Source organism: Lynx canadensis, chromosome D3 (genome assembly GCF_007474595.2).
Source record: "Lynx canadensis isolate LIC74 chromosome D3, mLynCan4.pri.v2, whole genome shotgun sequence".
Classification (NCBI taxonomy): Eukaryota; Metazoa; Chordata; class Mammalia; order Carnivora; family Felidae; genus Lynx; species Lynx canadensis.
In genome coordinates, this window is record NC_044314.2 from 53,480,891 (window position 1) to 53,507,320 (window position 26,430).

General features: G+C 41.3%; 1 protein-coding gene across 2 annotated transcripts in view; it reads right to left on the reverse strand.

Moving 5' to 3' along the window:
* Window positions 1-651: 651 nt before the first annotated feature.
* LPIN2 (lipin 2) overlaps window positions 652-26,430 on the reverse strand; it is an 88,077-nt gene continuing 62,298 nt past the window's right edge. For both annotated transcript variants that reach the window (XM_030336873.1, XM_030336872.1), the window contains exons 5-20: window positions 23,740-23,847; window positions 22,934-23,060; window positions 21,747-22,092; window positions 17,840-17,939; window positions 14,722-14,909; window positions 12,893-12,986; window positions 12,380-12,449; window positions 11,407-11,496; window positions 10,335-10,417; window positions 8,707-8,851; window positions 7,659-7,807; window positions 7,017-7,103; window positions 5,483-5,635; window positions 4,935-5,049; window positions 4,174-4,277; window positions 652-3,825 (exon numbers count right to left, since the gene is read on the reverse strand). In XM_030336873.1, coding sequence (XP_030192733.1) covers window positions 3,681-3,825; window positions 4,174-4,277; window positions 4,935-5,049; window positions 5,483-5,635; window positions 7,017-7,103; window positions 7,659-7,807; window positions 8,707-8,851; window positions 10,335-10,417; window positions 11,407-11,496; window positions 12,380-12,449; window positions 12,893-12,986; window positions 14,722-14,909; window positions 17,840-17,939; window positions 21,747-22,092; window positions 22,934-23,060; window positions 23,740-23,847 — 2,104 coding nt within the window. In that variant the 3' untranslated portion in view covers window positions 652-3,680. The remainder of the gene's footprint in view (window positions 3,826-4,173; window positions 4,278-4,934; window positions 5,050-5,482; window positions 5,636-7,016; window positions 7,104-7,658; window positions 7,808-8,706; window positions 8,852-10,334; window positions 10,418-11,406; window positions 11,497-12,379; window positions 12,450-12,892; window positions 12,987-14,721; window positions 14,910-17,839; window positions 17,940-21,746; window positions 22,093-22,933; window positions 23,061-23,739; window positions 23,848-26,430) is intronic.

A 26,430-nucleotide genomic window follows, 5' to 3' on the forward strand; every position in this document is an offset into this window, starting at 1 on the left:
GCTTCCTTTCTATTCCCTAAGTACATCCCCAAGACCCTCTGTCCCCTCACCCTGCCCTGCCCTCCTGTCAAGGTGAAGAAGCATGAAATGAATAGCTTTGCCATACTTGAAGGCAGGCTCTCAAGGAGGGCTTTGGGATTCGTATCCAGCGTATGCTGCACCTGGTAGGGCCAGCAATCTGAGGGGATAAAAAGATACTTAAATAGTATGTGGATGTGGTTTTTGATCCAAGATCACTTGGACTCTCCTAGGCTGATGAAAACATCAGGAGTGCTAAGTGGTACTCACCTTGAGGGAGGGTCTAGTGAAAGGTGGGGTGGCGAAGGCTCGGAGCAGGTCTCCCAGGGGACCCCTGAAGGGCTGAGGGGGCAGCAGTCTAGAGGATGCCAGTGCGGACACACCAGGAATTACATATGTATGAATGAATCATTCTCTGGCAGAACGTACAAAGCCAGAGAGGTTGGTTCCTGTGGGTGTAGCCGCACTTCTGGAGTCAGGTTTTATAAAAATAAGCACCAAAAAGAAGTCCTTTCTGTAGACAAATTTAAGTGTCAGCAAAGATCAAAATGCTAATTTATGGAAATTATCAATTTCTGGCAAGAGTACAGAGAATACGGTTTAAATGTCCTCTGAAGGAAGGAGTCCAATGCACTCAGTTTACGTTTGTTTATTGTTGTAACATTTTGTTTTGAACATCAAACACTGCACCAAAATATGAGCCATTTATCTTAGGATAACTGTCTTTGCCGTGACTGAGTACTGTACTGATGTTTACAAGTAATTTCTGACAACTCAAAAATTGTTAGTGGCATTGCTAATAATCAAATACTTCATCATAGACTGAATGTAATTATTAAATTAAAACAACAAAGTTACCCCCTCCCTTTCTTACCTTCAAACAAACCAAAAAAACTAGTTTTCACCTGGAAAGAGCACTTAAACAAAAACTCCATTTTTAACCGGTTTCATTAAACACAGCATGTTCTAAAGCAGAGGAAAACAAGGCTTCCCACAGTAACTTAAAAAGATGATAAAATTTCCTGGAAGAGTTTGTTTTCACCAACTAGCATTTACTAGAAAGCATTTACTTTCTACCTGTTTTTAAAAGGTCTTGCTCACACCTTCAACAATGAAGTCCGAAAGGGCCACACGCAGTCCCTACAGGGCACAGGCACTTTCCAGTCACGTAGCTGTTGTTCCTGGCTGTTCTCCCAGTGATTATCAGCAGCTTTCATTTTAGGACATCACATTAGGAAGTTTTTTCTTTTTCCAGTTGGAAACTATGCAGATGGTTTTAAAGCACAGCAAACACAGTCCTCACACAGGGGGGCTAAGTGTGCAAGCTCCGGGCCTGCACGTGCACTTCCTAATGCCTGCCAGAGACGCAGATGTCGACAACACAACCAGACAAGCTTCTTCGGCACATGGGCATCAAGACAAACACTCAAGTCAGGGTGAACTGGAGAGAGGGAGACGGGCCAAGGCCGTTTCACCAGGGGAGCCTAGAGAACGACTTAGAAAGGCCCGATCAGCTTGCAATCACCCTGTGATACCACCCATCACCGAAAGCAGCGCGAGGCTAACGCTTCATTAACTCACCATCGTAAGGGTCTGTGTACAAACACACTCGAGGGTAACGCTCTTTCACAGAAAGAACAAATGTCATTTGTACCAAATGGCAATGGGTTTCAGCACAAACTTAATACTTTCAGAACACTATAGTGATAGTAATCATCTACTTTCAGCAAGAGGGACTCCTTTTAAATAAGGAAAAAGACTCACGTTAATTAGCAAACGTACCCACTGGATCGATCAATCTGCAGCAACAAAATGACAAAGTCTAGTGCTTATGGACACCGGGGACAGAGGGGTCTGCCACCCTCAGCACACGGCTGGGAGACCCGGGTTCCTGGCCTGGACCTTGACAAAGCCTGTGTGTCCAGAGGGAAGAGCTTATCAAGGGAAAAAAACTGTCTAATCAAAAACTCTTTAAAGGACAACCTGAAAAGCACTACAGAAGGTATAGAAGATTTTCCGTACCGTGCATGTGCAGAGAAGCCCTACTAAAGGTCATGTTCTCCCTCTAAAGCCAACATGGGGGGGACACGCTGTGGCGTCTATGAGATCAGTAGCGGCACGCTGCTCTGCCAGGATTTTGATTCGCTAACTGGGCAGAATTTCATATAAACATAACCTAGTTTGCCTAACCTACTGTACATAAATAAACTCATTAAACAGTCTTTGAACTGTTTAATGTGGGCAGGTTTGCACTGGAAGAAGCAGGTGTCATTCCTCCTCTGGGAACACGTGCCTCCAGGTTCTGCCACTGAGAACTGCGTTCAGGGGACTCTACCATTGTCACCGCATCCAACAGCGCTGGGAGAAACAGCTGAACTCAAAGGACTTCGACTCTCCAATCTGGAAAAATAACTACTCCCATTTCTCCATCTCTAGATCACTATCACTGGGGTGGGGCCAACTAAAACGGGGGGGGGGGGAGCGAATGCCACAGTACAAGTACGGGCAAGCGCCGGGGGTTGGGGGGTGGGCAGAGGGAGGGGGACAGGAAACCATCCCCAGCGGGCACCTGGATCTGCAGCTCCCCTCGCTGCTCTGGAACTCGGCTCACCGCTTCCCTCCCAGCTGAGGCCTGTGTGTGTGTACAGAATCCTCCTCTCCAACAGTTCTCTGGCTTCGAACACTGAGGTGACTGTTGACACTGAGGCTCCCGGTTCTGGAGGGGCTGATGGGGCAGAACCCTCCCCCGGTGCTGTTCTGAGACTGACATGTCTCATTACAACCAGGCGGAGAAACTGAGCTGCAGGCAGAGCAGAAAAAAGGACTCTTCCAGAACCCCACACAAGTATGTATTTGCATTTCTAAGGCCTCTCTGAAAACAGATCAGTTACTTGTTCAATCTACTTCTGCTGTTGGCAGTACTCTTCCTATAGGCACCAAGCAGGCCCAGCAACACCTGTCTGTCCTGGCTTTGTCCACAGCTGAGAAGACGGTGATCTAAGGGACTTTCCTTCCCCAGAAGCCCACATCTGTGGGGGCTGGGACGGTGGCCTGGGCCCCTGTCCAGAGCAGCCCCCCTGAGCAGGTGTCTTGTCTCACCACAGGAGGGAAGGAGGCGCCCACAGAAGAAATGTGCATAGGCGGTGTGAACCAACATCAATCACTAACTGGACCTTTGGCAGCTCAGTGGACCCTGATCCCATAAAGAAAGCCCTGGTTTTAGAGAGAAACGCTCTCAACTGCCCAGTGGAAACGATAACACTTTTACTTTATACATGTTTTGGTCCACTCTTATTTAGCTTCTTTCTTCTTCCTTTTAAATTATTCAGTTAAAGAAGCACCAGCACACACTTGACACAGCGCGTGTATGAGGACGACCAGTGATAGGAGCCCAGGCCTCCAAGGTCAGGTCCGAGTCCTCCCCTGCCCGAGTGCCCAGGGCACTGAGCCACAGCTCTGCCAGGCCTGGGAAGGGGAAGGATGACAGCAGTTCCAACTTCAGGAGCTCTCCCTGTGCCTGCTGGTGCCTGGCTGTCAGCATTGAGTCCCATTCTGCACCTGTGGCTTGGAGGGTAGCCCAGTGTCCTCTGTCCAGCAGAAGTGCTGGTCACCTTCCCTTGCTGCGAGGCGAGTGACGGAGGATCGCCCCTGGAGGTGCCATTTCACGCCAGGTCGTCCAGGTCCACTTTGGGGATCGGGTCTCGCCAGTAGCAGAAGGAGCTGAACTCTGGGCACGGAAAGGCAGAATTCTGTTCCTTATTGAGAAGTGGGAACACGTGCTCCACAAGCTCGCTCAGTCTGTGATACCTAAGAGAAGGGATTGGGGGAAAAACGCACAAAGTGTTACTCTGAAATTGATGTAAGAGCACAGGATTGCATGTCGTGAAGCTAGTCACAGAGATTCCTCAATGCAGTAGGATCTGAGACGGGCATGCATCCCTTCCCAGGACACAGCCTTCCTCTTCGAAGTCCAAAATAGTCAGTGATCCCAGTACAGACACTATTACAGAGAAGGACACACCCAGGCAAAGAGGAAAGCCTCCAACAGACAGGTACACTACTGATATTTCGAGCTGGGCCTGATCCTCAGAATCTCTGTTCCCAACTCCACCCCTGGCTGCCGGGCGGCGGGCTGAGGAGGAGGAGCACACTTACGATGACTTGTTTCCTTTGGTCCTTTCTTGTATTAATTCACCCTTGGGGTTCACGGTGAATATTCTGCAGTCTGGAACGCCAACTTGCGTGTAAGCATAGACATCCTGCAGAAGAAAACATTAAATAAGGTGATTATGAGAGAAGAAATCAGGAGATGCTTCTCTGGTTCCTTGTGAGCCAGAAAAACAGTATGAACACAAGGCTGTCTTGGGAACACGTGGTGCAGGCACAGTGTCCCTCTGCCACTGCTAAAACTGAACTTTAGACAAACTGAAAGAGTGGGGCCAAACCCAAGGGCACTCGGAGTCAGAAAACTGGGGGCTGACAGATGCCAGGGGCCCTGGAACGGGAGAGGGGCCCTGCTGCCTGCCAGAGGCCAGGTGGCAACACCTTCCGCACACCTGGAAACTGAGGGCCCGTGTGTGGGTAGGCAGGCTGGGAAGCTTTCGCGAAGGCGGAGCACTCTCTGGGGTGGATCCAAGGACATGGCTTAGAACCACTTACACAGGAGTCAGGACTGCCCGAGGAGATGGAATCAAAGCCATAGAAACAAAGAGAAAGTGCCCTTTCTCATACACCAAAACTCTAGGGCAGATGTCCTACAGGACCCAACAGCAGAAATTTGGAACAGATAAATGAAAACCCATTTAGCAGAACATTCATTCTGTTTATACAATTGGTTTGACAATTATATCCAGGCTGTACCCTAAAAAATACATGCCTCTGAATTTTACCCACCATACCAAAGGCTACACACTTACATTTGGACGGTTTCCAAAGGCGGCATAGAAGGGCTGCTTAGAGGGGGCAAACAGATTCTTGATATCATTTAGACACTCTATTTTGAATTTCTCTGGTTTCTTTTCTATCACTTCCCTAGGGAGAAAAAAAAAGTACAAATACAATGACCAAATCTGAAATGGTAGTTTTTCCTGGTATGTGATCCTGAAAAGATTTTAGTGCTCACAATCACTCATTTCTTAAAATATTTTGTAACTGATATCTTTCTTTCTCTTCCTTTGCCAGTCAAGAAAGACTAAGACTCTGAGTGATGGTGTTTAGGGAAGGAGAAAACGTGACAGCTTGATTTTTGGACCATGTTTGACACAGACTAGGATGAGCTCTGAGTTAGAATGCTCTGGGTCTGGGGGAGCCGAAGAACCAAGAAATGCCGAAGCTCAGAATCAGATACAAACCCTTACGATGAGCTTGACCTCCAACCTCCCCATTCAGACCCTTTCCCCCAGTGCGAGCAGGCGCATGCACCCACACATGTGCACACACAAGCATGCACACACAGAAGGTGTACCTGTGGAAGGCAGAGAACAAGCTGCTAGGGGATAACATCAGAGGGCCCCGAGGCAAGATTGTGCCCTTGTCATTGACCCAGTGCAGGTAGCCACGGGTCATGTCGGCCATGCCGATGGCACGGGCGGAGCAATACAGAAACTTGTAGCCATTCCTGAAAGAAAAGAGAACACATCCTGTTTAGAAACACATACTGTGGCAAAAATGGAAAAAAAAAAAAAGGCACTATTCTTTTAAAAGATCCAAATAAAGTTCCCTTCGTTTGTGTGAAAATCAAATTCTTAAATTTAATAAGGAAAGTAGTTAGGATTATAAAGTTCTCACTTCTCCATAGAAAACATCATAGGGAAAAATGGGGATATATTCAACTAGGGATTATGCTAAATTTATAAATACTGATATATCTTCAGCAACCAGTCAATGAAAGTCAGATTACGGAACAAAAACCCTGGACTATCTTTAAGTTATCTGCATAAAGGAAAGATGCAAAGGATCTCATTTATAAAGACAATTTGTAGAATGCAAACCATTCTGTAAGACAAGGAGCAAATCATGGGTAACAGACATACAATTTTCATACTATGGCATTCTCAACTAATGCTTAAGACACTAAGTTTTCTTTTTCCTTTTTTTTTTTAATATTTATTTTTGAGAGAGAGAGAGAGAGAGAGTGAGTGAGCAAACATGAGGGAGGGAGAGGCAGAGAGAGAGGGAGACACAGAATCTGAAGCAGGTCCCAGGCTCCGAGCTGTCAGCACAGAGCCAAATGCGAGGCTCAAACATGCAAACTGTGAGCTCATGAGCTGAGCCAAAGTCAGACATTTAACCGAATGAGCCATCCAGGCGCCCCAAGACACTAAATTTTCAAATCAATTTAACTCATATGGATTATGGTCCCACAAAGGCCACAGCACTGTTTTCTCTGTTGCCCCAACAGAGAGGACCCCATGGGTGACCCCACGCATGCAAGTATTAGCTACTCAGTGAAATCCAATTTAAAAATATCCAATTAGAGGCGACGAAGTGGCTTTTGATTTTTGAGTGTCCGACTTTTGGTTTCGGCTCAGGTCATGATCTCAGGGTTGTGAGATCGAGTCCCGCCTTGGACTCTGTGCTGGGTGTGGAGCCTGCTTCAGATTTTCTCTCTCTCCTTCTACCCCTCCCTCCTACTTGTTCTCTTAAACAACAACAAAGCAGCCCCAATTAAAAAAAATGTAAATCTGGCTCTTCTGTTAAAGCTTAACCCCCCAATGATAACTATAACCACAGATATATATAAGTAGTGCCTCAAACTCCTAGCACTGTGAGGATGAGAGGTACAGGTTAAACATGTAACGCAATGACTGATACACAGCTCATGTTCCAGAAATGGCGGCTGACACTTTTCTTTGTATGAGGCTACAGGAAAGGAAAGCAGGAATAGCTGGATCATGAAGACACGATTTCCATGGACTGATGTATGCCATTTTTCTGTAGTTCTTAAAGCAAAATTCTAGCTCACTTGAGTACGTGGCCATGTGGGACAAGATACCTACTCATTGATGGAATGGTAGAGCTTTGCTATACCCTGATGAGTCCAGTCTTTACCCAGCTGTGGAAGAATCTGCCCCAAAGCATCAGACCTGAGAGGGTAGAAATAGGAAAAGGTATCAGAAAACGAAGCATATACAGCCAAGTGTTTGCCTATTTAAATACCAGCTGCCAAAAACCACTGGGTAGAGGCAGAGTGGGGGGACAATATAATCTACAAGGGTGATTTTGTCACAGCTTGCATAGCAGTGAGGCAGTCCCCTGCACACTCACAGAGGAATTTCTAAAAATAGAATCAGACACAAGAGCCAGATGTTCATTTTCAGAGATAATTCGCAACACATCCTCTTTTTCTTCTCCCTAATCTCAACAGTTTTTTTTTTTTAATTTTAATGCGAGAACTTAGAGACTACATAACTAAATCTTGCTAAAAGTTTCTGATGTTAATTTGTACAGCTCCACCCATCTCCTCCATCCACAGAATGATCCTGTGTGTGACCACGTGTGACCTGTGTTCAAGTCTCCATGAGTGTAGTTTAAAACACTTCCTGACGGTGGTCAAGGAGGGATTCCCCCAATCCTGCCCCCCATTGCACAGTGACCTGTACCTATCTCCTCCCTGCCACCCACCATGGGGTCGTGCTTACTTGGTTATTGTTCCGTCAATATCAGAGATGATGATCTTGTCATTCCAGTTCCACAGGTAAATGGTCCCTGCACAGCGGCAGGTACCTTGATATTGGGTTGTAATACTAAACACAACATCATTTGGGCCATCTTGGAGCTTCAGTTTTGCCTTTTATAAAAAGTAAGAGAATAAAGAAAATCATAAAGGGAGAATTTTGAAAATTCATGGTGTATCACTTTGATGAAATTATGTGCAACTAAGTCAGTTTCCAATAATATGTAGTCACTGAGAGATTACAAAGGTATCATGTTAAGTGAAAAAAAATTCTAATCTCCTAATCTCTGAAATATATGTATGTGTACATACATATATACACATATGTGTGCGTGTGTGTGTATACATATACATACATATATATATATATATATATATATATATATATGGCAGAAACATATAAGGAATGGAAAGAAACACATAAATATGATTACTATAATAAGAGAAAAAAAATCAGCTGAAAACATACAATTCTCAACAGGGTCTGAATATTTACAAACTACCACCAGTGTTTCAGGGCGTCAGCTCAAGGCAGGATGGTTTCTGTTGAGTTGGCACACACACAGCCCAGTGCTGCGTGCACAGCTTGTTCACAAGTTGCTGAGGGAGCCACTGCCTGAATGGTGTTTTGGAATTCTAAGAAATTTTTCTGATTTTCCAAAAAACCAAATGTCTCTGCTCTTCCTCCACACCCGACCGCCCTAGGGCACAGCGAGACCATTTCATACTGAAAATGTGTGAAAGGGAATGGGAAACCAACAGGAAAAAGCAAACTGCATTTAAGTAAGAAAATGACATTTCTCTGTTGTTGTGGCTCCTAAAAAAAAAAAAAAAAAAAATAAAGTGATGGCCTGGCTGTGTCAGGTACATCTGGGAAGAAGGTTAAAAATACTTATCTGTTGGTTCACTCTCAGAGACTGAAGTAGGAAGTCTGAGGTGGTGCAAGAAGCATGTCCAATTAAACAGTTACTAAAGTAATCTGACTGGATCCACACGGATCACACAGGACTCACAATTTGGTCTGAAGAGAGTCGAAGAGACTTTTTATAGGAGGTTGTGCTGCCATGGCTTGGGGGCTCTGTGGGAACAGGGTCCACTTTGATGGATTCTTCGAGCTCCTGTGACCCTTCATCACTGGATGAGTCATCCTCAGCCGGCCTATTAACAGCAATCCAGTTACTGAAGAGGCAGCAGGGCATTTTAATGACAAGAGCTTTTCTTTAGGATCAAGGAAACAAAGAGATCCTAAATCCATTCCGGGGATGGGAAGAGTTGTTCACTCGATTTCCAGTGCCTGAGTATTCACATCATGAAGGGAGAAGGCCACCTTCTCCCTCTCATGATTAGCCAGCAGTCTGGCTATGACTGATTATTTTCTGCTATGACCAGTGAATGCCACTAGGTCTACTGACTCTTGTTGAAAAGATAACATACGTTTCAAAAGATAACAAACTGTAGAAAATATAATTGCTTATACAAATTTAAAAAACTAATAAAAAGGATTCTATATACCCTTCCTTTAAAAAAAAATATTTATTTTGAGAGAGAGTACAAACAAGAGCAAGGGGGTGGGGGCAAGGTGGAGAGAGAGAGGGACAGAGGGAGAGAATTCCAAGCAGGCTCCATGGTGTCAGTGTAGAGCCTGGCTTGGGGCTCAATCTCACAAACTGTGAGCTGAAATCAAGAGTCAGATGCTTAATGGGCTGAGCTACCCAAGTGCCCTATAAACCCCTTTTGAAAGAAGAGGGTAAAGAGCAAGAAAATGAAAGCTCAGGCTCAGACCAGCAGCTGAATTAAAGAGCTGGAGCAGGAGGAGAAGGAAAAAAATCTGGTTGGGCAAGTAGAAGAACAGCAGAAATGAGAACAAGGTGCATAGTGGCACCTCCTTTCAGGGCCAGCCAATACAAATATCCAAGAGGGGCTACATTTTCCAAGAAATGAAAAGGACCCACACTAATTTTGTTTTTTGTTTTTTTTAGATAGAGTGCATACTCATGTGAGTAGGGGTGGGGCTGGGGCAGAGGGAGAAGGAGAGAGAATCTTAAATAGGCTCCATGCCCAGCCTGGGAGTCCAACCCGCAACTGTGAGATCATGACCTGTGCCAAAACCAAGAGTTAGATGTTCAACCAACTAAACCACCCAGGTGCCCCTAATTTAAAGAAATTTCTACCCCAATGTGGGGCTCTAACTCATGACCCCGATATCAAGAGTTGCATGCTTTATCAACTGAGCCCACTAGGCTTCCTCTGAAATTCTTTTGTGTCTCCCTTTTGTGTCGGATAGGAAGCTAGAGGGCAGAGACACCGAGGATAGCACATATTAGGACTCCTCAAGATCCCTTTCCCAGAGGCCTCCATTTTACAGGCATCTGATTCCATGGCTCCAGGATGGGAGCAAGGCATTTAAAAAGCAGTGATGGGTGTATTTACTCCTCTAAACTGATTATAATTTTTAGAAAAGCAGAAATTATCTTCTGAGTGGCACAAACAAGCCACTTATGGTCATGGTTGTCCCTATGAGAAAGAAGTTTCTGACCAAAAATTAATCAAAATTGTCAAAATCAGCTTGAATACAATGGCTAAAAAGCAGTGAGTGAGTGAGCAAGTGCTGTGAGTCTGGAGGAAGGACAGGGTGCCCCACCTGCCACTGGCTGGCTCCTTTGCACTTGATGGCAGGTCACTGGTTGGCGGTACCTCGGATTTTCCTTCCTTGGCCTCTGGCAGCTAAAACAACAAGACAGCAATGGCGATGTGCAATTATTCCCCACCTGCCCCCAGAGACTGACAGGTAAAAATTTTTCAGCAGCCCTCTCTAGCAATAAGCAAAATGGTTTTCTGAATCCCTAACTTAAAAATGCTTAAGAAACAGCCTTTCTCTACTTTGAGCCAAACGACAGAAATCTGAGACAGAAGTCATATGCTGTTATGCAAAAGCTGTTCACTACAAAACAATTAAAAATTTTTTTTAAAGTTTATTTACTTATTTTGAGGAAGAGCAAGAGCAGGGGAGGGGCAGAGAGAGAGAGGGAGAGAGAATCTGAGGCAGGCTCTGTACTGTCATTGCAGAGCCCGATGTAGGGCTCAAATTCATGAACTGTGAGATTATGACCTGAGCCCAAATCAAGAGTTGGACGCTCAACTGACAGAGCCTCCCAGGTGCCCCAGAAGTAAAAACTTTTAAAAGAGCACCATTTCAAGTCACAGACTATAATACAACTGGTCCACATTCATTCGGTCTGCTCCAGGGACACCAGTACTACAGAACAGAGGTTCCCCATGCCGCCGACCCCACTGCCTCCTCCTCGGTAGGAGAACAAGCTCTTGCTTCTGTCTGGAAGGTAATATAGTGAGTGGGCAAAAGGAAAGAGGCTTTGGAGCTGAACCCTTGGCCAAACCCTAGCTCTGTCCTTCACCAGTTATGCGTGTTTGGTCAACTCACCTCACCTCTTCGTGCCCTAGCTTCTTTACTTGTAAAATGGGAACTCAAACATCTATACTGAAGGGCTGTAGTAAAGGTGAAGGGTAATGTACGTAAAGCATCTAGCATAGTACCTACACATCAAACTGTTCATAAATGGCGGCTATAATTACCGTAAGACAGTATTATAAGCCCAAATTGATTTTCTTGTGCTTGGCAAAAATGTTTTTTGAAAAAATGAAAAATTTGCTTCTTTTCAGCCCATGGAAAAAAATTACCTCTCCGGGTCCGTTACCTGTTTGGTCATGCTTTCTCTCTTACGCCAAAACCACCAGCGACCAGATTTCTTTGGCATCTTATCTTTGACCCAGGACTCGACTGTGGCCTGGAAACAATCAATTTGGGTCAGTCTAGTCATCTGTCAGTCACAAAACACCCAACTGCTTTCTATCATCCCCCTGCAGGACAGTGCCTTATTATGGAATGTGAGCAACATTCTCTACACCTCCCAACTCCTCCAGAGCTTGTAACACCTCTGACAGATGGACAGTCCTCTTTTGTGGTAGCACGGCTTTGCAGCAGTTCTATGGGATGAGACTGGGTGGTCTGGCTAAACAGGAGCAGGGGGCTGGTAGGTGTTGCTCTCATTTCTCTACCACTGGAAAACATGTTCTCATGAGTTATGAGGACCAACTGCGCTGACAGATTTAGAACAAATCTTCAGGTTCTATATCACAGGCTTATTAGACATATCTTATCCAATCACACTAACATCACACTTCTGGTGGGCACATCACCCTCGTCCCGCTGCTTCTTTCCATATTAATGAGAAGAATTCCTTTTCATGCATTCCATATTTAGCTAACAATTAATCAAATCTCTCAACTTTTATACCCAACCAGAAACCAGTATAAACATCTAATAAAAATGACAAAGATATGGCAGCCCAGCAAGTTTCCTAGATTTGGGGCATGAGATAATTTGAGTGGGCACATAAAAATCTTTGGATCTTCTGTAATGTTAATCTAATTTTATTAAAAACTTTTTTTTTTTAATGTTGCTCCGACTCACCAACTGTGAGATCATGACCTGAGCTGAATGAAGTCAGACACTAAACCAACTGAGCCACCTGGGTGCCAGGTGCTAGAATATTAAATTAATTTTAAATAAAACTTTGAGTAGTATCTAGTTTAGAAGTGTGCACATATGAATTTTTCTAAATACCATATGTTGTAGATACTTAGAAAACAAATGGTGGATCATCTCACCTTCGGCAGACTCTTCTGGAATACTTGCAAGCTAAGGATCATGGGAGCAGCCAAAGCCCAGTTATAGTAACTGTGAGAAATAAATTGTGTAAAACCATTACACAGAGAAGGGAGAGAGGGAGAGAGAAGAGAAAGGGGTAGAGAGGAAGGGAAGGAGGGAAAAAGAGGAGAGGATGGGGGCACAGAAACAACATGAAATTCCTTATTCTTTTCAATGAAGAGATGATCAGCTAAATTTTTTCCCCACATGAATGATCTCTGCTTCAAGCCAAACTTCTCTGAGCAGAGAAGTAGTAAAATCTATAAGACAGAATAACATTTCAATGCTTCATTGAAGAAAAAAAAAAAAAGAAAAAAAGGCTGAGGCGTCATTTTCATTTCAAAGTCATTGCCCACTAGCTCATTTATATGTGATGGCACATTTTATAACAAGAAAACTAGAATAGTTAAAAAGAGCACTTTGAAAAAAACCCTGGAAGAGTATTTAGCAATTATAAAAGCAGGAGTATTTACCGGTTATAGATCCGTATTACAAGGTTAGGATTGTCTATAAGTCCAGGGTTTTCTGCAAATTCATGATAAGTAATGATATGCTCCATGAATTTTTCTGCAATGTAAAATAATGATCCTCTGGTTAGATATTACATAAATTTCTAAATGAGAATATCACAATACTCTGCGTTGAAGGATCTAAAGGATAAAATGCGTCCTTTAAAAAAATTTTTATATTCATCAAAAGCAAAATATAATTTTTTTTTAATCCAGGACAATAAAGAACACTTCCTTTTTCTATCCTTCCCCTCTTCTACCACTCCTCCCACAATTAAAAACAAAAAACAAAACCACAACAACAAAAACAACACAGGAAAAAGGGATATGCCACAGAATTTCAGGAAAACAGACTATACATGTGGCCAGAGAGAGAAAAAGGAAGATACACATGTGTGCACATTCTCTAGAATTAATGAAAACTGTAGTTTCATTCTTAACAAAGACAAACATTACTGGCAGGCAGGCAGGCAACTGCATAACTAGGGAATATTCATGGGGATCTTACAGCTGTCAGGGCATGCTACATTAGGAAAAACAATCAAAACATTTTACAATTGCTTGGAGAAAAAAAAACCCTAATAAATACACACCAGACTATGGCTTAGGATCAGCCAAGAAATGAACCCCAAGTTCTTGAGAAATGAATGAGGATTCTGCGTGAATTTGAGCAGATCAAGGCTAACAGGGAAATTTCTCGCTAGGACTGTTCCTCCTGGTGATTTGTAGATTATTTACGTTTACTTGTCATTTCTGCCTCCTCCAATAACAAACTCTACCTAAGTACCCAGAATTTTAAGTGTATATTTTATGGTTTATAGAACTGTGTACTTTCCATTCCACCCCCAACTTGTATTTTTTAAAATGAAGACTTATGAGGATTAAGAGCTATTGACTATAACCTGCTGTTAATTTCTTGCAAAAAATAAAACAAATAGAATTAAGAGATGGAGAAGAGGCAAAATGAGCACCTTGTGACCTGAAAAAGAGAAGGATTCAGGAAAGCACAATTATGACTCTCAGGGCACCAAGTCTGCCAAACTCAGGCCTTCAGCTGCTCTGAGGGGGAGAGAAGACAAAAGATGATACGAGTTGTGGAAGGAAACTCTTTCCTTAGAGGACAGTCAATCAAAGGCCACCAGCCAAACTGAGAAAATATTAAGAAGAGTTTAGGTACAAAGGAAGGTAAAACCAAAAAGGCCAAAGAACTTGGGGAAAGATACACCCGAGTGCTCACCCCACCCTGGAGTCCTCTGAATTGCCTCTGCTAAGCTTCTTCCTTTCTCTCGAGCAACTATACTTTCCAGGGCCAAGTCTCAAGATTGAGACAGAAAGTAACCCCTTCTACTTTTTGCCAGAAAGACTATTTCCTCAGTGGACAATTAATTTTCCACAACTTCAGCCCTACTCTCATATCTAAGGCTCAGTGCTTTCCAGGAGGGCAGCTGGGCCCCAGTCCACACACATTTCAACTTTACAGATGAGAAAGTGGGACACAGCATGAGCTGACCCTGGCTGCTCCACAAACAGGGCAGCCTGAGAATGCTCCACCTCTCCATGTGAAATGAGAGCCTTCGAGGCACACGAACTTACTCGAGCCATTTATATGTAAGGTCACCCCATATGAGGTACCTTAAATGAGGAGCTATCTGACATTAAAGGGAGATACCTGTTACCTGCACAAGATCGTTAAAGAATTTAATACCCCGAAGTGGCTGAACAGCAAGTTTTCTATCAAGTAACGACCAGGCTGCTTTCTCCAGTGAAGACAGGGGCATGATTGCCCAGCGTACCTTTGGAAATTTCTCCGTTCTCACTGAGACCCCCACAAAGAGAGAGGGTGACATCAGGCAAGTCCATGGCAGAATCTGAGAGGCACTCGGTGCCGCTATCTGCAGCCGCACTTCCAACGGACTGTGGGGACTGGGAGCCAGAGAGCGTGTCAGACTCAGGCCACTGCCGGGAGCCAGGGTCCGATTCACTGTGGGCAGGGGATGGGGAGAAAAGGATTTGCCTTATTACAACTTCTTGTATTCCTGGCTTACTACAGGGTTCTCTGAGGGCTTGAACCAAATAATATATCCCCTTAAAAAAGGAACAGATTGACCTAAAGACACAGCTTTCCTTAGAGTTTAGACTCTATCACAAATGACATTAAAAATAACTTAATAGCACTGCTGAGGAATTAACTGTGAATACAGTAAACAGGTCACAAAAATCACTACAGCCATTCACAATAAGACAAACTTTTCAACTACAGCCTTTTTGATTTTAATTAAAGGATTCCAAGAGTCATAACCATTTATTTACATTTCCATGATGAAAATGACAGAGTAATTAAGAAAAATCTGATGTTTGGAAACCTTTGATCCTAACCTCCTAGAAAAAGCTGTGGTACTGTACACATCCTGTAGAAAATTACTGTAGTTCAGGGTTGTCTAGACCTTTCTAAATTCAACTGTTACTTCACAAAATAGAACAAAGAAATTAAGCAAGAGAAAATTCTCAGGATGGTAGACCTACCTTGAAAACATTTTGAGAAATAAACTGGAAATAAACTATTGTTACACTAACTAGCAAGGGTTAGGACTAAAAAGGTGAAGTTATTCAATATTTTCATTTTTCTAGATGTTAAGGCACAGAAGCCAGGTCTTAGAAGATGATCCTAAAGGAAACTTTGTAATGGGGCATAAATCTCAATCCAAAAGAACAAGGAAATGGTACCTTAAGTTTCCTATTCATGAATGTTTACTGCTCTACACCCTTTGAAAGGATACTTAATGTCATGTTGAAAAAATGTTCTAGAAGTTTCAAATTCTTTTGTTTTATTCAAAAAGCCAGCCTACTTAATATGATCCATCAAAGTTTTATGACCTTTAGGAAAAAAAAAAACCTTCAAATTTGAGCAGTAGGTGGCAGCAGAGTACAGACAGGTCATAAATAGAAAGCAGTTTCCAAAGCTATTATGTTTTGCATTTGAACCAATGAAAGATTTAGGTTTCTGAAAATTTTCTTTCTTAGTAGCCATGCACACTCATACCACAATATTGAAATTAATTAGATCAACAGAATGTTCTTACTGGAAATGGTGAAAACGCCAACGTAAAGCAGCAGTTATGGAGTCAGGGGGCAGGGATGACCCCGGGGAAAACATGAACAGAAGTCTGTGATGTGTTTCCTCTTTCTCCTGGGCCCATGGCTAGGTCCCCTTATAGTGAGGTGTGGCCACATGACCATGATTGACTTTTTGGATGTGGACAGAGGGGTGTGCTGTGCCCTTCCCAAGCCTAGCCCCTGAAAACTCCCCTGTGTGAGCCTCCCTCTTTTCCCAGTCTTGGCCCTAAGGGAATGGTGGAGCCTCAAGATGGAAGAAAGCTTATGCTCCTGAATCCTTGTGTGCAAGGTGCCTCCCACCAAACACCAGCACTGGAATAGCACATGACCAAGAAATACATTTCTATTGTGGTAAGCCACTGAGGTCCTGTGTTTTGTCAGAGCAGTTAGCGTGATCCAAAGCAAAGTGACCCCTAAATAGATGGAGGAGGCCATCTGACTCAACATGTCACCAAATCCAAAGGAGTGATGTGGTTTAGACTGAAGTTTAGCTATAATTATTAATACTGGATACTTAGTCAAGATGACAGGATCGGGACAATTAACAAAACAAATGCTTCCTTACAACAGTCTTAGTATCTTTAAGTATTTATGAAACGTCTCCAGAAATAATTTGTTCAGTAGGGTCAGGAGGGAATAAGCTAATTTGGTGAACAGGTGATGACATTAGGCAGTCAAATTTATAGAGCACAGTAAGGTTCTATTGCATGAGTTATTTTCCTCATTTTAAATTTATTAATTACTCCCCATTTTTTAAAGGGGAAACTAAGAACTTGATCTTTGGAACACTAATAAAGGACTGGGAAATGTGAAAGAAAGTGATAATTCTAGGATAGCTTACATTTTAACTTTCTTATTCAAAAAAAAAATTGGAGCACTTCTGATTCTTTCACCTTAAAAACCCAACTATTCCTTTATGTGAAGAAGATATTTTGAGACAAATTTAGGGCAGAGAGCTAGGAAGGTGTTTTAAGGACCTTCTAAAAATATCCATAAAAAATTTAAATATCTTCGTATTAACCCCATGTTCCTATTTTAACTAAAAACGTAACAAGTTTTTCAATAATTTACTTAGAAGTGCTTAATAATATGTGCCTATGGCTCAGTATTTCAAACCATACTTTCTATGGGAAAAGTAAATTGTTTTTTGTAATCACAGAGTCCTATAATAGAATATCCTGAAGGATGGAAATAAACTTAGGAAAACAGTACAAATACAGTGTATCTGAGGTTTTAGTTATTCAAAAGGGGGAAACTGAGAGGGGAGAAGAAAGGGTGACAAACGGTAAGAGGTCTAGGGAATGTGGGGTGTACAGGTCAACTGGAAATGGGGACTCAAGAGGCCCAGCCCAAGTTCAGAAAAAGCCTGGGAGCTCAGACTCACTGAAGGAGTGAGGACATTCTTTGTAAAATGTTTTTGAGTAAAGATATTATTACCTTTAAAACACATAATAAATGAAATAATGCTAACGAATTTCCCCCAACATGTTCAGTTTGTATTAATGACCATAAGATTTGCTAGTCTGAAGTCATAACCATTGGTACACCCTTACGTAGACTTAAGTAAGGTACCTTTTCTCACTGTACTAAAACTTTCTTCATAAACAGGTAAATTATTCATTTCATATCACTACAGTTCAAACACCACACAATTTCTGAATTTCCCCAAATCTGAAGCAATCATCCAACTTGGGTAAAGGTCATCATCACTTTGCTCTTTTTTCTCAGTGTTTTGCTCTAGATATAGCCATTATATTTCACAGCTATTCACCTTTCAACATCTAAGAAATACAGTACCTTTTAGGGAAGTAGAGGGCTGCAACTTCAGGTTCTAGAGCCTTTAAGTCATCCAGGTAAATATCATCAGGTCCTTGGTGTTGGCTTCTCTTGTGGACACCTATTTTTTATAAGAAAAACACACTGGAGGTAAGAATTTAAATTATTCTTCATTTACAACTCTGCTACAAAACAAAGGTTTGCAAACGATAAGACCAATCATGATTCAAACTGCGTTTTATTTGTAAAGGTGTCAACTAATGTTTTCCTACATGTTGGTTCTCAACCATCCATGCCAAAGAAGGAGAAATTTGGTGTTACACACATACAGTTGCACAATAAACATATGCTAAATTAAAAAAAATTTTTTTTAATGTTTATTTTTGAGAGAGAGAGAGAGAGTATGAGCAGAGGAGGAGCAGAGAGAGAGAGGGAGACACAGATCTGAATCAGGTTCCAAGCTGTCAGCACAGAGCCTGACACAGGGCTCGAACTCACGAACCTGAGATTATGACCTAAGCTGAAGTTGGACACTTAACCGACTGAACCACCCAGGTGCCTCAACTAACTTTAAGTTTATTGAGAGAGAGAGAGAGAGAGAGAGAGAGAGAGAGAGAGAGAAAGAAGAAGAAGAAGAAAAGAGAGAACACGAGAGACAGAACATGAGAGAGACAATGAGAACATGAACAGAGAAGGGCAGAGAGAGAGAGATCCCAAGCAGGCTCTGCACTGTCAGCACAGAAGCAGACATGGGACTCAAACCCACAAACCGTGAGATCATGACCTAATCCAAAATCAAGAGTCAGATGCTCAACCGACTGAGCCATCCAGGTGCCTAAACATATGCTTATTCCTTCATCTGCTATTACATGAATAATCCTAGCTCCTAAGTCGTTTATTTATATTTGATGATAACGTTTTCTTACAGTATAAATAAGCATGACCAAACCTGATGAAATCACTGGCATTGAGAAAGTGGTCCTTATTCTAAAACCATGAGGGAAGGTTGCTAGAAAGTCACATGGTACCAAAGTATCACCAAGAATTACCTTCAGGTTGCAAAAGGACAAAAATCGCTTATAATGGATAAATCTGGAAGGTAACACCTTAAACAAGCGATCACATTTAGAATCACTAACACTGGGACATTATGAGATGCTCTATGAAGTACTCAATATATTCCATGGGTAATCTTTAACTCAAAAAATAAACAACGTTTAACCCAAATTTAATTAAGCCTCTAGGTCTGTACTGCCCACTACAGTAAGTCACCAGTGACACGTTTCTACTGAGCACTTAAGTGTCCTAGTCCAAAATGAGGTATATAAAATTTTTTTTACTTTTATTTTTTTAATATAATTTATTGTCAAACTGGTTTCCATACAACACCCAGTGCTCATCCCAACAAGTGCCCTCCTCAATGCCCATCAACCCTCGGTTTGTTCTCAGTATTAGGAGTCTCATGGCTTGCCTCCCTCTCTCTCTGTAACTCTCATATTTTTTTTCATAGTCTCCAATCATTTATTATATCTTTGAGCTTTATCTTTTTTTTTTTTTTTTTTTACTACTAAAGAATAAAAGTAAAATGTTTAAAAAAAAATGTGTAAAACACAGGGGGTGCCTAGGTGGCTCAGGTGGTTGAGCATCTGACTTTGGCTCAGGTCATGATCTCATAGTTCGTGAGTTTGAGCCCCACGTCAGGCTCTGTGCTGATAGCTCAGAGCCTGGAGCCTGCTTCAGATTCTGTGTTCCCCACTCTCTCTCTGCCCCTTCCTCACTCACACTCTTTCTCTCTCTCAAAAAATAAACAAACATAAAAATTTTTTTTTAAAAATGTGTAAAACACACACCAGATTTCTAAAACTTACTATAAAAAATGTAAAATATCTCAATTTTTATACTGATTACATGTTAAAATTGTAACAGTTTGGGCTTACTAGCTCAGAATATATTACTATACTTAATTTCGCTCATTTATTTATTTAAAAATTTATTTATTTTGAGAGAGACAGAGACAGCCTGAGTGGAGAAGGGGCAGAGACAGAGGCAGAGGGAGAGAGAGAGAATCCCAGGTAGGCTGCGTGCTGCCTGTGCAGAGCCTGAGGCAGGACTCAGACCGACGAACTGTTGAGATCATGACCTGAGCCAAATCCAAGAGCTGGACACTTAACCGACTGAAGATTTAAAATGAATATTCAGCTCACACTACATTTCTATTGGGAACTGTTGTTCTAGAGTTAACTTCCAGTTTAAGGAAATATGGGGATGTCACCTTGAAAAAAAACTAACAAATACAATCAAAACATGAGAAAGCATACAAAATAACTGGCCAGACTCTTGAAAAGGTCAGTATCATGGTTGCAGAGGGGAAAAAAGGAGTGAGGGAACATGTGTGGATGGCACCATTCTAAATAAAAAAGGTTAATAACAAAAAACAAATGCAACATGTAAACCTTGATGAGATCTTGGTTTGGAAGAAAAATAGCTAAAAAGCTTTTCTTGGTACATTTGGGGAAACATGAATATCAATTCTTCAAGATGACAATTGTCCTGTGGTTATGCAGAGAGTGTTCTTATTCTTTGAAGATGTGTCTTACAGTATTAAAGGTGAAATCTCAAAATGCTTTTGAATGTTTTCAAATGGTTTAAACAATAAAAAACTGTATCTGTGTGAGTGGAGAGACAGAGAAAGCGATGAAGGAAGCAAAGATGCATACAACTACATAATAAAAAATGAGGGGTGGGGGTGGAGAATGAACCCAACTGAATGGTGGAAACCGCTCAGTGTCCCGATCTCTATCTAGTCACTTCCTATATTATGTGCTAGGAGTAGGGTCATTATTTCCTCCAGTCACTATGTGCTAGCAATAGGGGTTGTTATTTTCTAGTGTAATACAAAATATTCACCCTGAAAACTAGATTTTCCTCCCTAACATTTCTTAAAGCAGAATACATGGCCTCTGGTTGCAAAAGTGCTGAGCTCTGAAAAAAGAAGGTCACAAGTTAAGCAGGATCATTACCTGGATGCTCATATTTGGCCACAAATACCCCTGACGGTCAAATTCTTTTATTTTAAATAAGTTATTTCTGAATGACTCTGAAGGTTCATACCTGTAGTACTTTCTAAGTCAGTTTGTGATTATTTAACTTTTCGTGTTCAAATTTTTAAAAAAGTGAATACGGTATTTGGCTATTATGTGACAGTGGGTATTTTCAATTTTTAAGTAAGGCTTTACTTCCATAAAAATAGGGCCAAGGCCAGTGTTCAGACAATGAGTATGTTCTGGCTCTTACTGTACTAAGTATCAATGGACAACTTTATATTTTAAATAGTAAGAATATTCTGATTTATTAAACTTGTTTTCCAAAAGTGAGACGCAGCTGTTGAGCAGCCAAGAGCTGGACCCCATCTTTTAACTATTTTAGAGGAAAAAAATCAATGAAAAAAAGAGAACACTAATAATTAGCATACATTTATTTATATCCCATGTTACTAGAAAAAAGGACTTAATCTGGCCTCAGCTAACCAGATGCTTTAGGTAAAAACATTTTTCTCTCATCCAATTATTTCTTTTTCAACATGTAATTTTTTAGGATTTCACTTCACTCTATTGACGTTTAGTCAATAAAGTGGTTAATTTTATGCATTAACTAATTTGAACATGCTCATTAATTTTTTCAATAACTGCTTCCCAAGGGCACACTGAGTGGCAGCAGTCGGGGGAGAACAGGGAGGAAGTCAGAATCCTGCTCCAGTGGCATCTGGAGTGCAGCGGGGAAGCCCCATTAAATAAGTGATCCTAACTGTACGATAAGTTCTGATCAGGGAGTAGAAGTACAAAGGCAGCCATCGAGTATCATTTGAAACACTGAAATAATTTATCATCTGAATTTGCAGTACCTGACGCCAAATTAAACAAATGATTACCTTTCTTCTTTGATGGTGAGTCTACTTTAGCTGCAGGTTTTGATTCTGAGGTAGCCTCCACTAATGATGGATTAGGAAGGTGGTCTGCATCTAACATAGATGAAATCTGAGGAGGCTCCAGGGGAGGTTCGAGAAGTTCTGCAGCAGAAGTTGCACTGCTCATCTGCTTACACGGGGCTCTGGGTTTGGGTTTCACTATGGTACAGACCGTTTCTCCCATGGAAGCATCTTTTTCAACTTCACTTATGAGGTTCTCCTCACTGGGAATTACCCGAAAGTGGGTATTTTCTGATGGTGTAATTGTAGCTGTCCTAGGATGATGATCAGATCTCTCTCTTTTGCTGACCTAAAAAAAGGTGAATTGTTTAAAAATTAAACTATTTTCAAAGGTATTTGTTATAATCTATTTCTTAATCTGGATGCAGGTAAACGTATTCATTTTATTCATAACATTCAGTAAGTATATTACTTTATGTGTGTGACATATTTCATAATTAAGAAGCTGGAAAAATAACTGCATTTGTTCAATATCATGATATTTACAAGAGATCTATTTGTAACTGTTGTACTATGAAGAGTTAAGCACCAGAGAATACTAAGGAATTACGACAATTTTTAGATGCCAAGGGAAGAATGTTCATTTTCAGGGAGAAAACTTGAGTGCTACATGAAAGGTTAGCCCTGCTTGAACTACCACAAGGCTCTGTTGAAATAGCATAAAAGTGGGTATTCAAGTATCAATGCAAATTACACATATAAGCAAATGTATACTTTTTATAAACTTACAGGGACTAAACATTTTCTCTCTCAAGTAATGTATCTTTCCAATTCTTCTTTCATTATGAGCTGGCAAAAAGTTTTCATAATCAGTTTCCTATTTAAAACTTCAGTGTGGAAATCCTAGTTTCCTTTAGGTACCTTTGAGATTTTCCTTATTAAAATGTTAATTAACAATCAACATTACTGACTAACTAGAAACACACAATATAATGCTGGAATCCCTCTGCTGCAAACAGTTATGAAAAATGTTAACTTTGGATTTCTTTTCTGTGACCACACGAGGGCACTACCATCATTTATATTCACAGGCACTGGCTCAGAAATCACCACTCCTCCTTTACTCAAAGACAGAGACACCTCACAGGTTTTTAACTGGACATACTCCACAGGCAAGTGAACATCAGTACCTTGGTGGACTCTGGGAACCCTCCCCACGTCCACTCCATGTGCGACTCCGATCTGAGCAGGCTCTCGGCAGGTTTCACCTCCAGCTCTGAATCACTCTTAGGACACACTGCTGTTGGGGAATAGGGGCTGTAAACAAGCGACAAAAAAATGTGATGCTTTTAAAGTCAGAAACTTCAGTCTTGCTGAGCTCGACACATTAAAGGAAATATAAGCTTGAATATACCAACTTTATCCAGCCAGTATAAAGACTCCTATTGAAGGGAATATAAATTATTTCTTCCATTTGAGTTCTTTAATAATAATAAAAACAAAATCAACCAGGATCTAATGAGGACTTGCTGGGTTCTCTATAAACACTTTATATACATTATCCTTACTGATTCTCACAAGAAACCAATGACAAAGATAATTTTACAGGAGATGAAATGTACAGAAAAGATGGGTTAAATGAACAAAATCAATACATGAGAGAAACTGGATTTAAACACAGAACAAAGTGTGACTGCGCCTTTCTTCACATTATCCATCTACAGTTAATAGTTGACACAGTAAGATCAGAATTTAAGAATTGTAGAGGGCTAAATTCTATGCAGATTACACAGATCTACACTAACTAACATTGTGAGGGTTAAATCATATCAAATTTAGGAACAAAATAATTGAGAGAAAAGGTCCATATTCATGTTAAAAGTACACATTCAGTACTCCTATGAGAGAAATAGGAAATATCATTACTGTCAAATAACAGAAAACCTATTTAATGTATCTTTTCTTAAACAAATGGAGAAATTTTAAAAATACTTACTTGTCTAAAGGGGACCAGTCTCCATCAGATAAGGGGTAATGGTCCCCAGAATGGAAGAGCAAAGGCTCCTTATATTCATCTTCCTTTAAGGAAGCATTTGAAGATCCTCTGTGAAGGAAAAAAACAAAATCAGGAATGATGACACTGTCAGCTTAAAAATATCTCCAAATCTACAGACACATTGTCTAAATGATGCAAATGAAGAAGACCAAATGATTAATAACTAATCCTCTTAGAAGAAAAATATGAAGGAGAAGGGGGATTCACTGATGCCACCATGCCACCCACCATACACTACTGCCATCACTATTTAAATACGGAATAAACAGAGGAAGGACAGAAAAGAATGTGTTTAAAAATGATGTGATTGGGGGCACCAAGGTGGCTCAGCTGGTTAAGCGTCCAACTCTTGATTTCGGTTCAGGTCATGATCTCACAGTTGGTGAGTTTGAGTTTGAGGTCAGGCTCTGCGCTGACAGTGTGGAGCCTGCCTGGGATTCATTCATTCATTCATTCATTCATTCATTCATTCTCTCTCTCTCTCTCTCTCTCTCTCTGTCCCTCCCCTGCTTGCTCGTTTTTTCTCTCTCAATAAATTAAAATTGTGAAAATGATGTGATTAACAATTCCCAGGGTACCTGGGTGTCTCAGTCGGTTGAGCGTCTGACTTAGGCTCAGGTCATGATCTTAGAGTTTGGTAAGTTCAAGCCCCACACATAGGGCTCACTGCTGTCAGTGCAGAGCCTGCTTTGGATCCTCTGCCCCCTTCTCTCTGCCCCTCCCCCACTCATGCTCCCTCTCAAAAACCTAAACATTAAAAGAAACTTTTTCCTTTTATAGCCCTTCAGGGTAATTGATTCAAAGGCTTCAAGAGGAAAACTAAGGCTTTATGTATATTTCATTTAATCCTTACAAATCTGAAGATACCTTAGTTTTTTTAAGTGTTTCTTGTGTGTGTGTGTGTGTGTGTGTGTGTGTGTGTGTGTATGTGTGAGTGGGAGGGAGGGAAGGAAGGGGGGGAGGGAGGGAGGGGGGAGAGAGGGGGAGGGTGAGAGAGAGAAAGAGAGAGAGAGAGAGAGAACAAGTGAAAGAGGGGCAGAGAGAGAGGGAGACACAGAATCTGAAGCAGGTTCCAGGCTCTGAGCTGTCAGCACAGAGCCTGATGTGAGGTTTGAACTCACGAACCCTGAGATCAATGACCTGAACTGAAGTCAGAGGTTTAACCGACTGAGCCACCCAGGCACCCCAAGAATATCTTATTTTAGATATCAAATAAATCAAGAATCCAGAGAAGTTTAGTAATTTGCCCAGAGTCACAGAGCTAGTAAGTAGCTGTATTCAAAACAAATCCTTGTTCTTTCACTATATTCTTCTGCGTATTAAAGAAAATATAAGACTATGAGCTAAAAACAAGAGTTATGGTTCAAAAATTCAAAAATATTCTAAAAAACTCTTAAAAACATACAGAACTTATTTTTCTTTTTGTTTGGACCAAGAATTACCTGAGAACTTTCTCCTTATTTAGAATCTACATGACGTGCAGATATGAGGATGATGATACAATAACATAAAAAATGTTTTTTTAAGATTCATACACAGACCTTAGAACTATAGGAAGATGAGGGGTGCCTTGGTGTCTCAGCTGGTGAAGCGTCTGACTCTTGGTTTCAGCTCAGGTCATGAGTTCATGTTTTGTGAGTTTGAGCCCCCCCATCAGGCTCTGTGCTAACACCACACAGCCTGCTTGGGATTCTCACTCTCCCTCTCTCTCCCCCTCCCCCTTGCACATGTCCCCATATTCTCTATCTTTATAGGAGGATGAACTAATGCCAATAGGGTTTTAATTAATTTACCCTTTGGTTTTTCTTGAATCTGCATAGTTAATGTAACTAACTTGCCATATAACCTTGAAAACATCCCTCAGAAGCACTGTGGGCCCCAGTTTTTCATATTTAGTTGGAAATTTATCACTTGTCCTGTCTATTTCAGAGTTTTTATGAGATTTACGCAGTGCATTATGCTGAGAGCTCTGAGAAGTATAAAGAAAAACTATACTTTCCAGTTTGAGAGCTTCTTATAAAAAATTCTACATTCTACCAGGACAGATATTCTACATAAAATGAGAATATCTGTATTTACTTAATATGGCAGACTAAAAATAAAGGTAAAAATCACTTTAATTTTTAATGTTACCTTTCTTCCTTTCTTTATATCTTTGTTTAACATGCTCTGCTTTACTACCTCTGCCATGCAATAGTTTTTCCATATAGTTGTATCTTCTAATTTAAGGTTTTCCCAACTCTAATATTTCTCTCAGAAGAATTAAACTCTGGTATAATACCTCATTTCAAGGGGAGAAAAACCTATACTTGAAAAAGGCAGATATCTAGCTAAAAACATTCTATTTCTCAAAAAATGAACATCAGGAGGGTGTTTTTTTTCAGGTTTTTGTTTTTGTTTTTTTTTTTGAGAGAGTGCAAGTGGGGGAGAGGGGCAGCAGGAAAGACAGAGAGAATCCCAACCAGGCTCTGTGTTCTCAGCACAGAGCTCGACGCAGAGCTCAATCTCATGAACCATGAGATCATGACCTGAGCCAAACGTTTAAATGACTGAGCCATCCCAGTGCCCCTTAAAAAATGAACATTAAATGGTAACAAAAAGGGAAAATGTGATGCTTATGAATCAGATGTT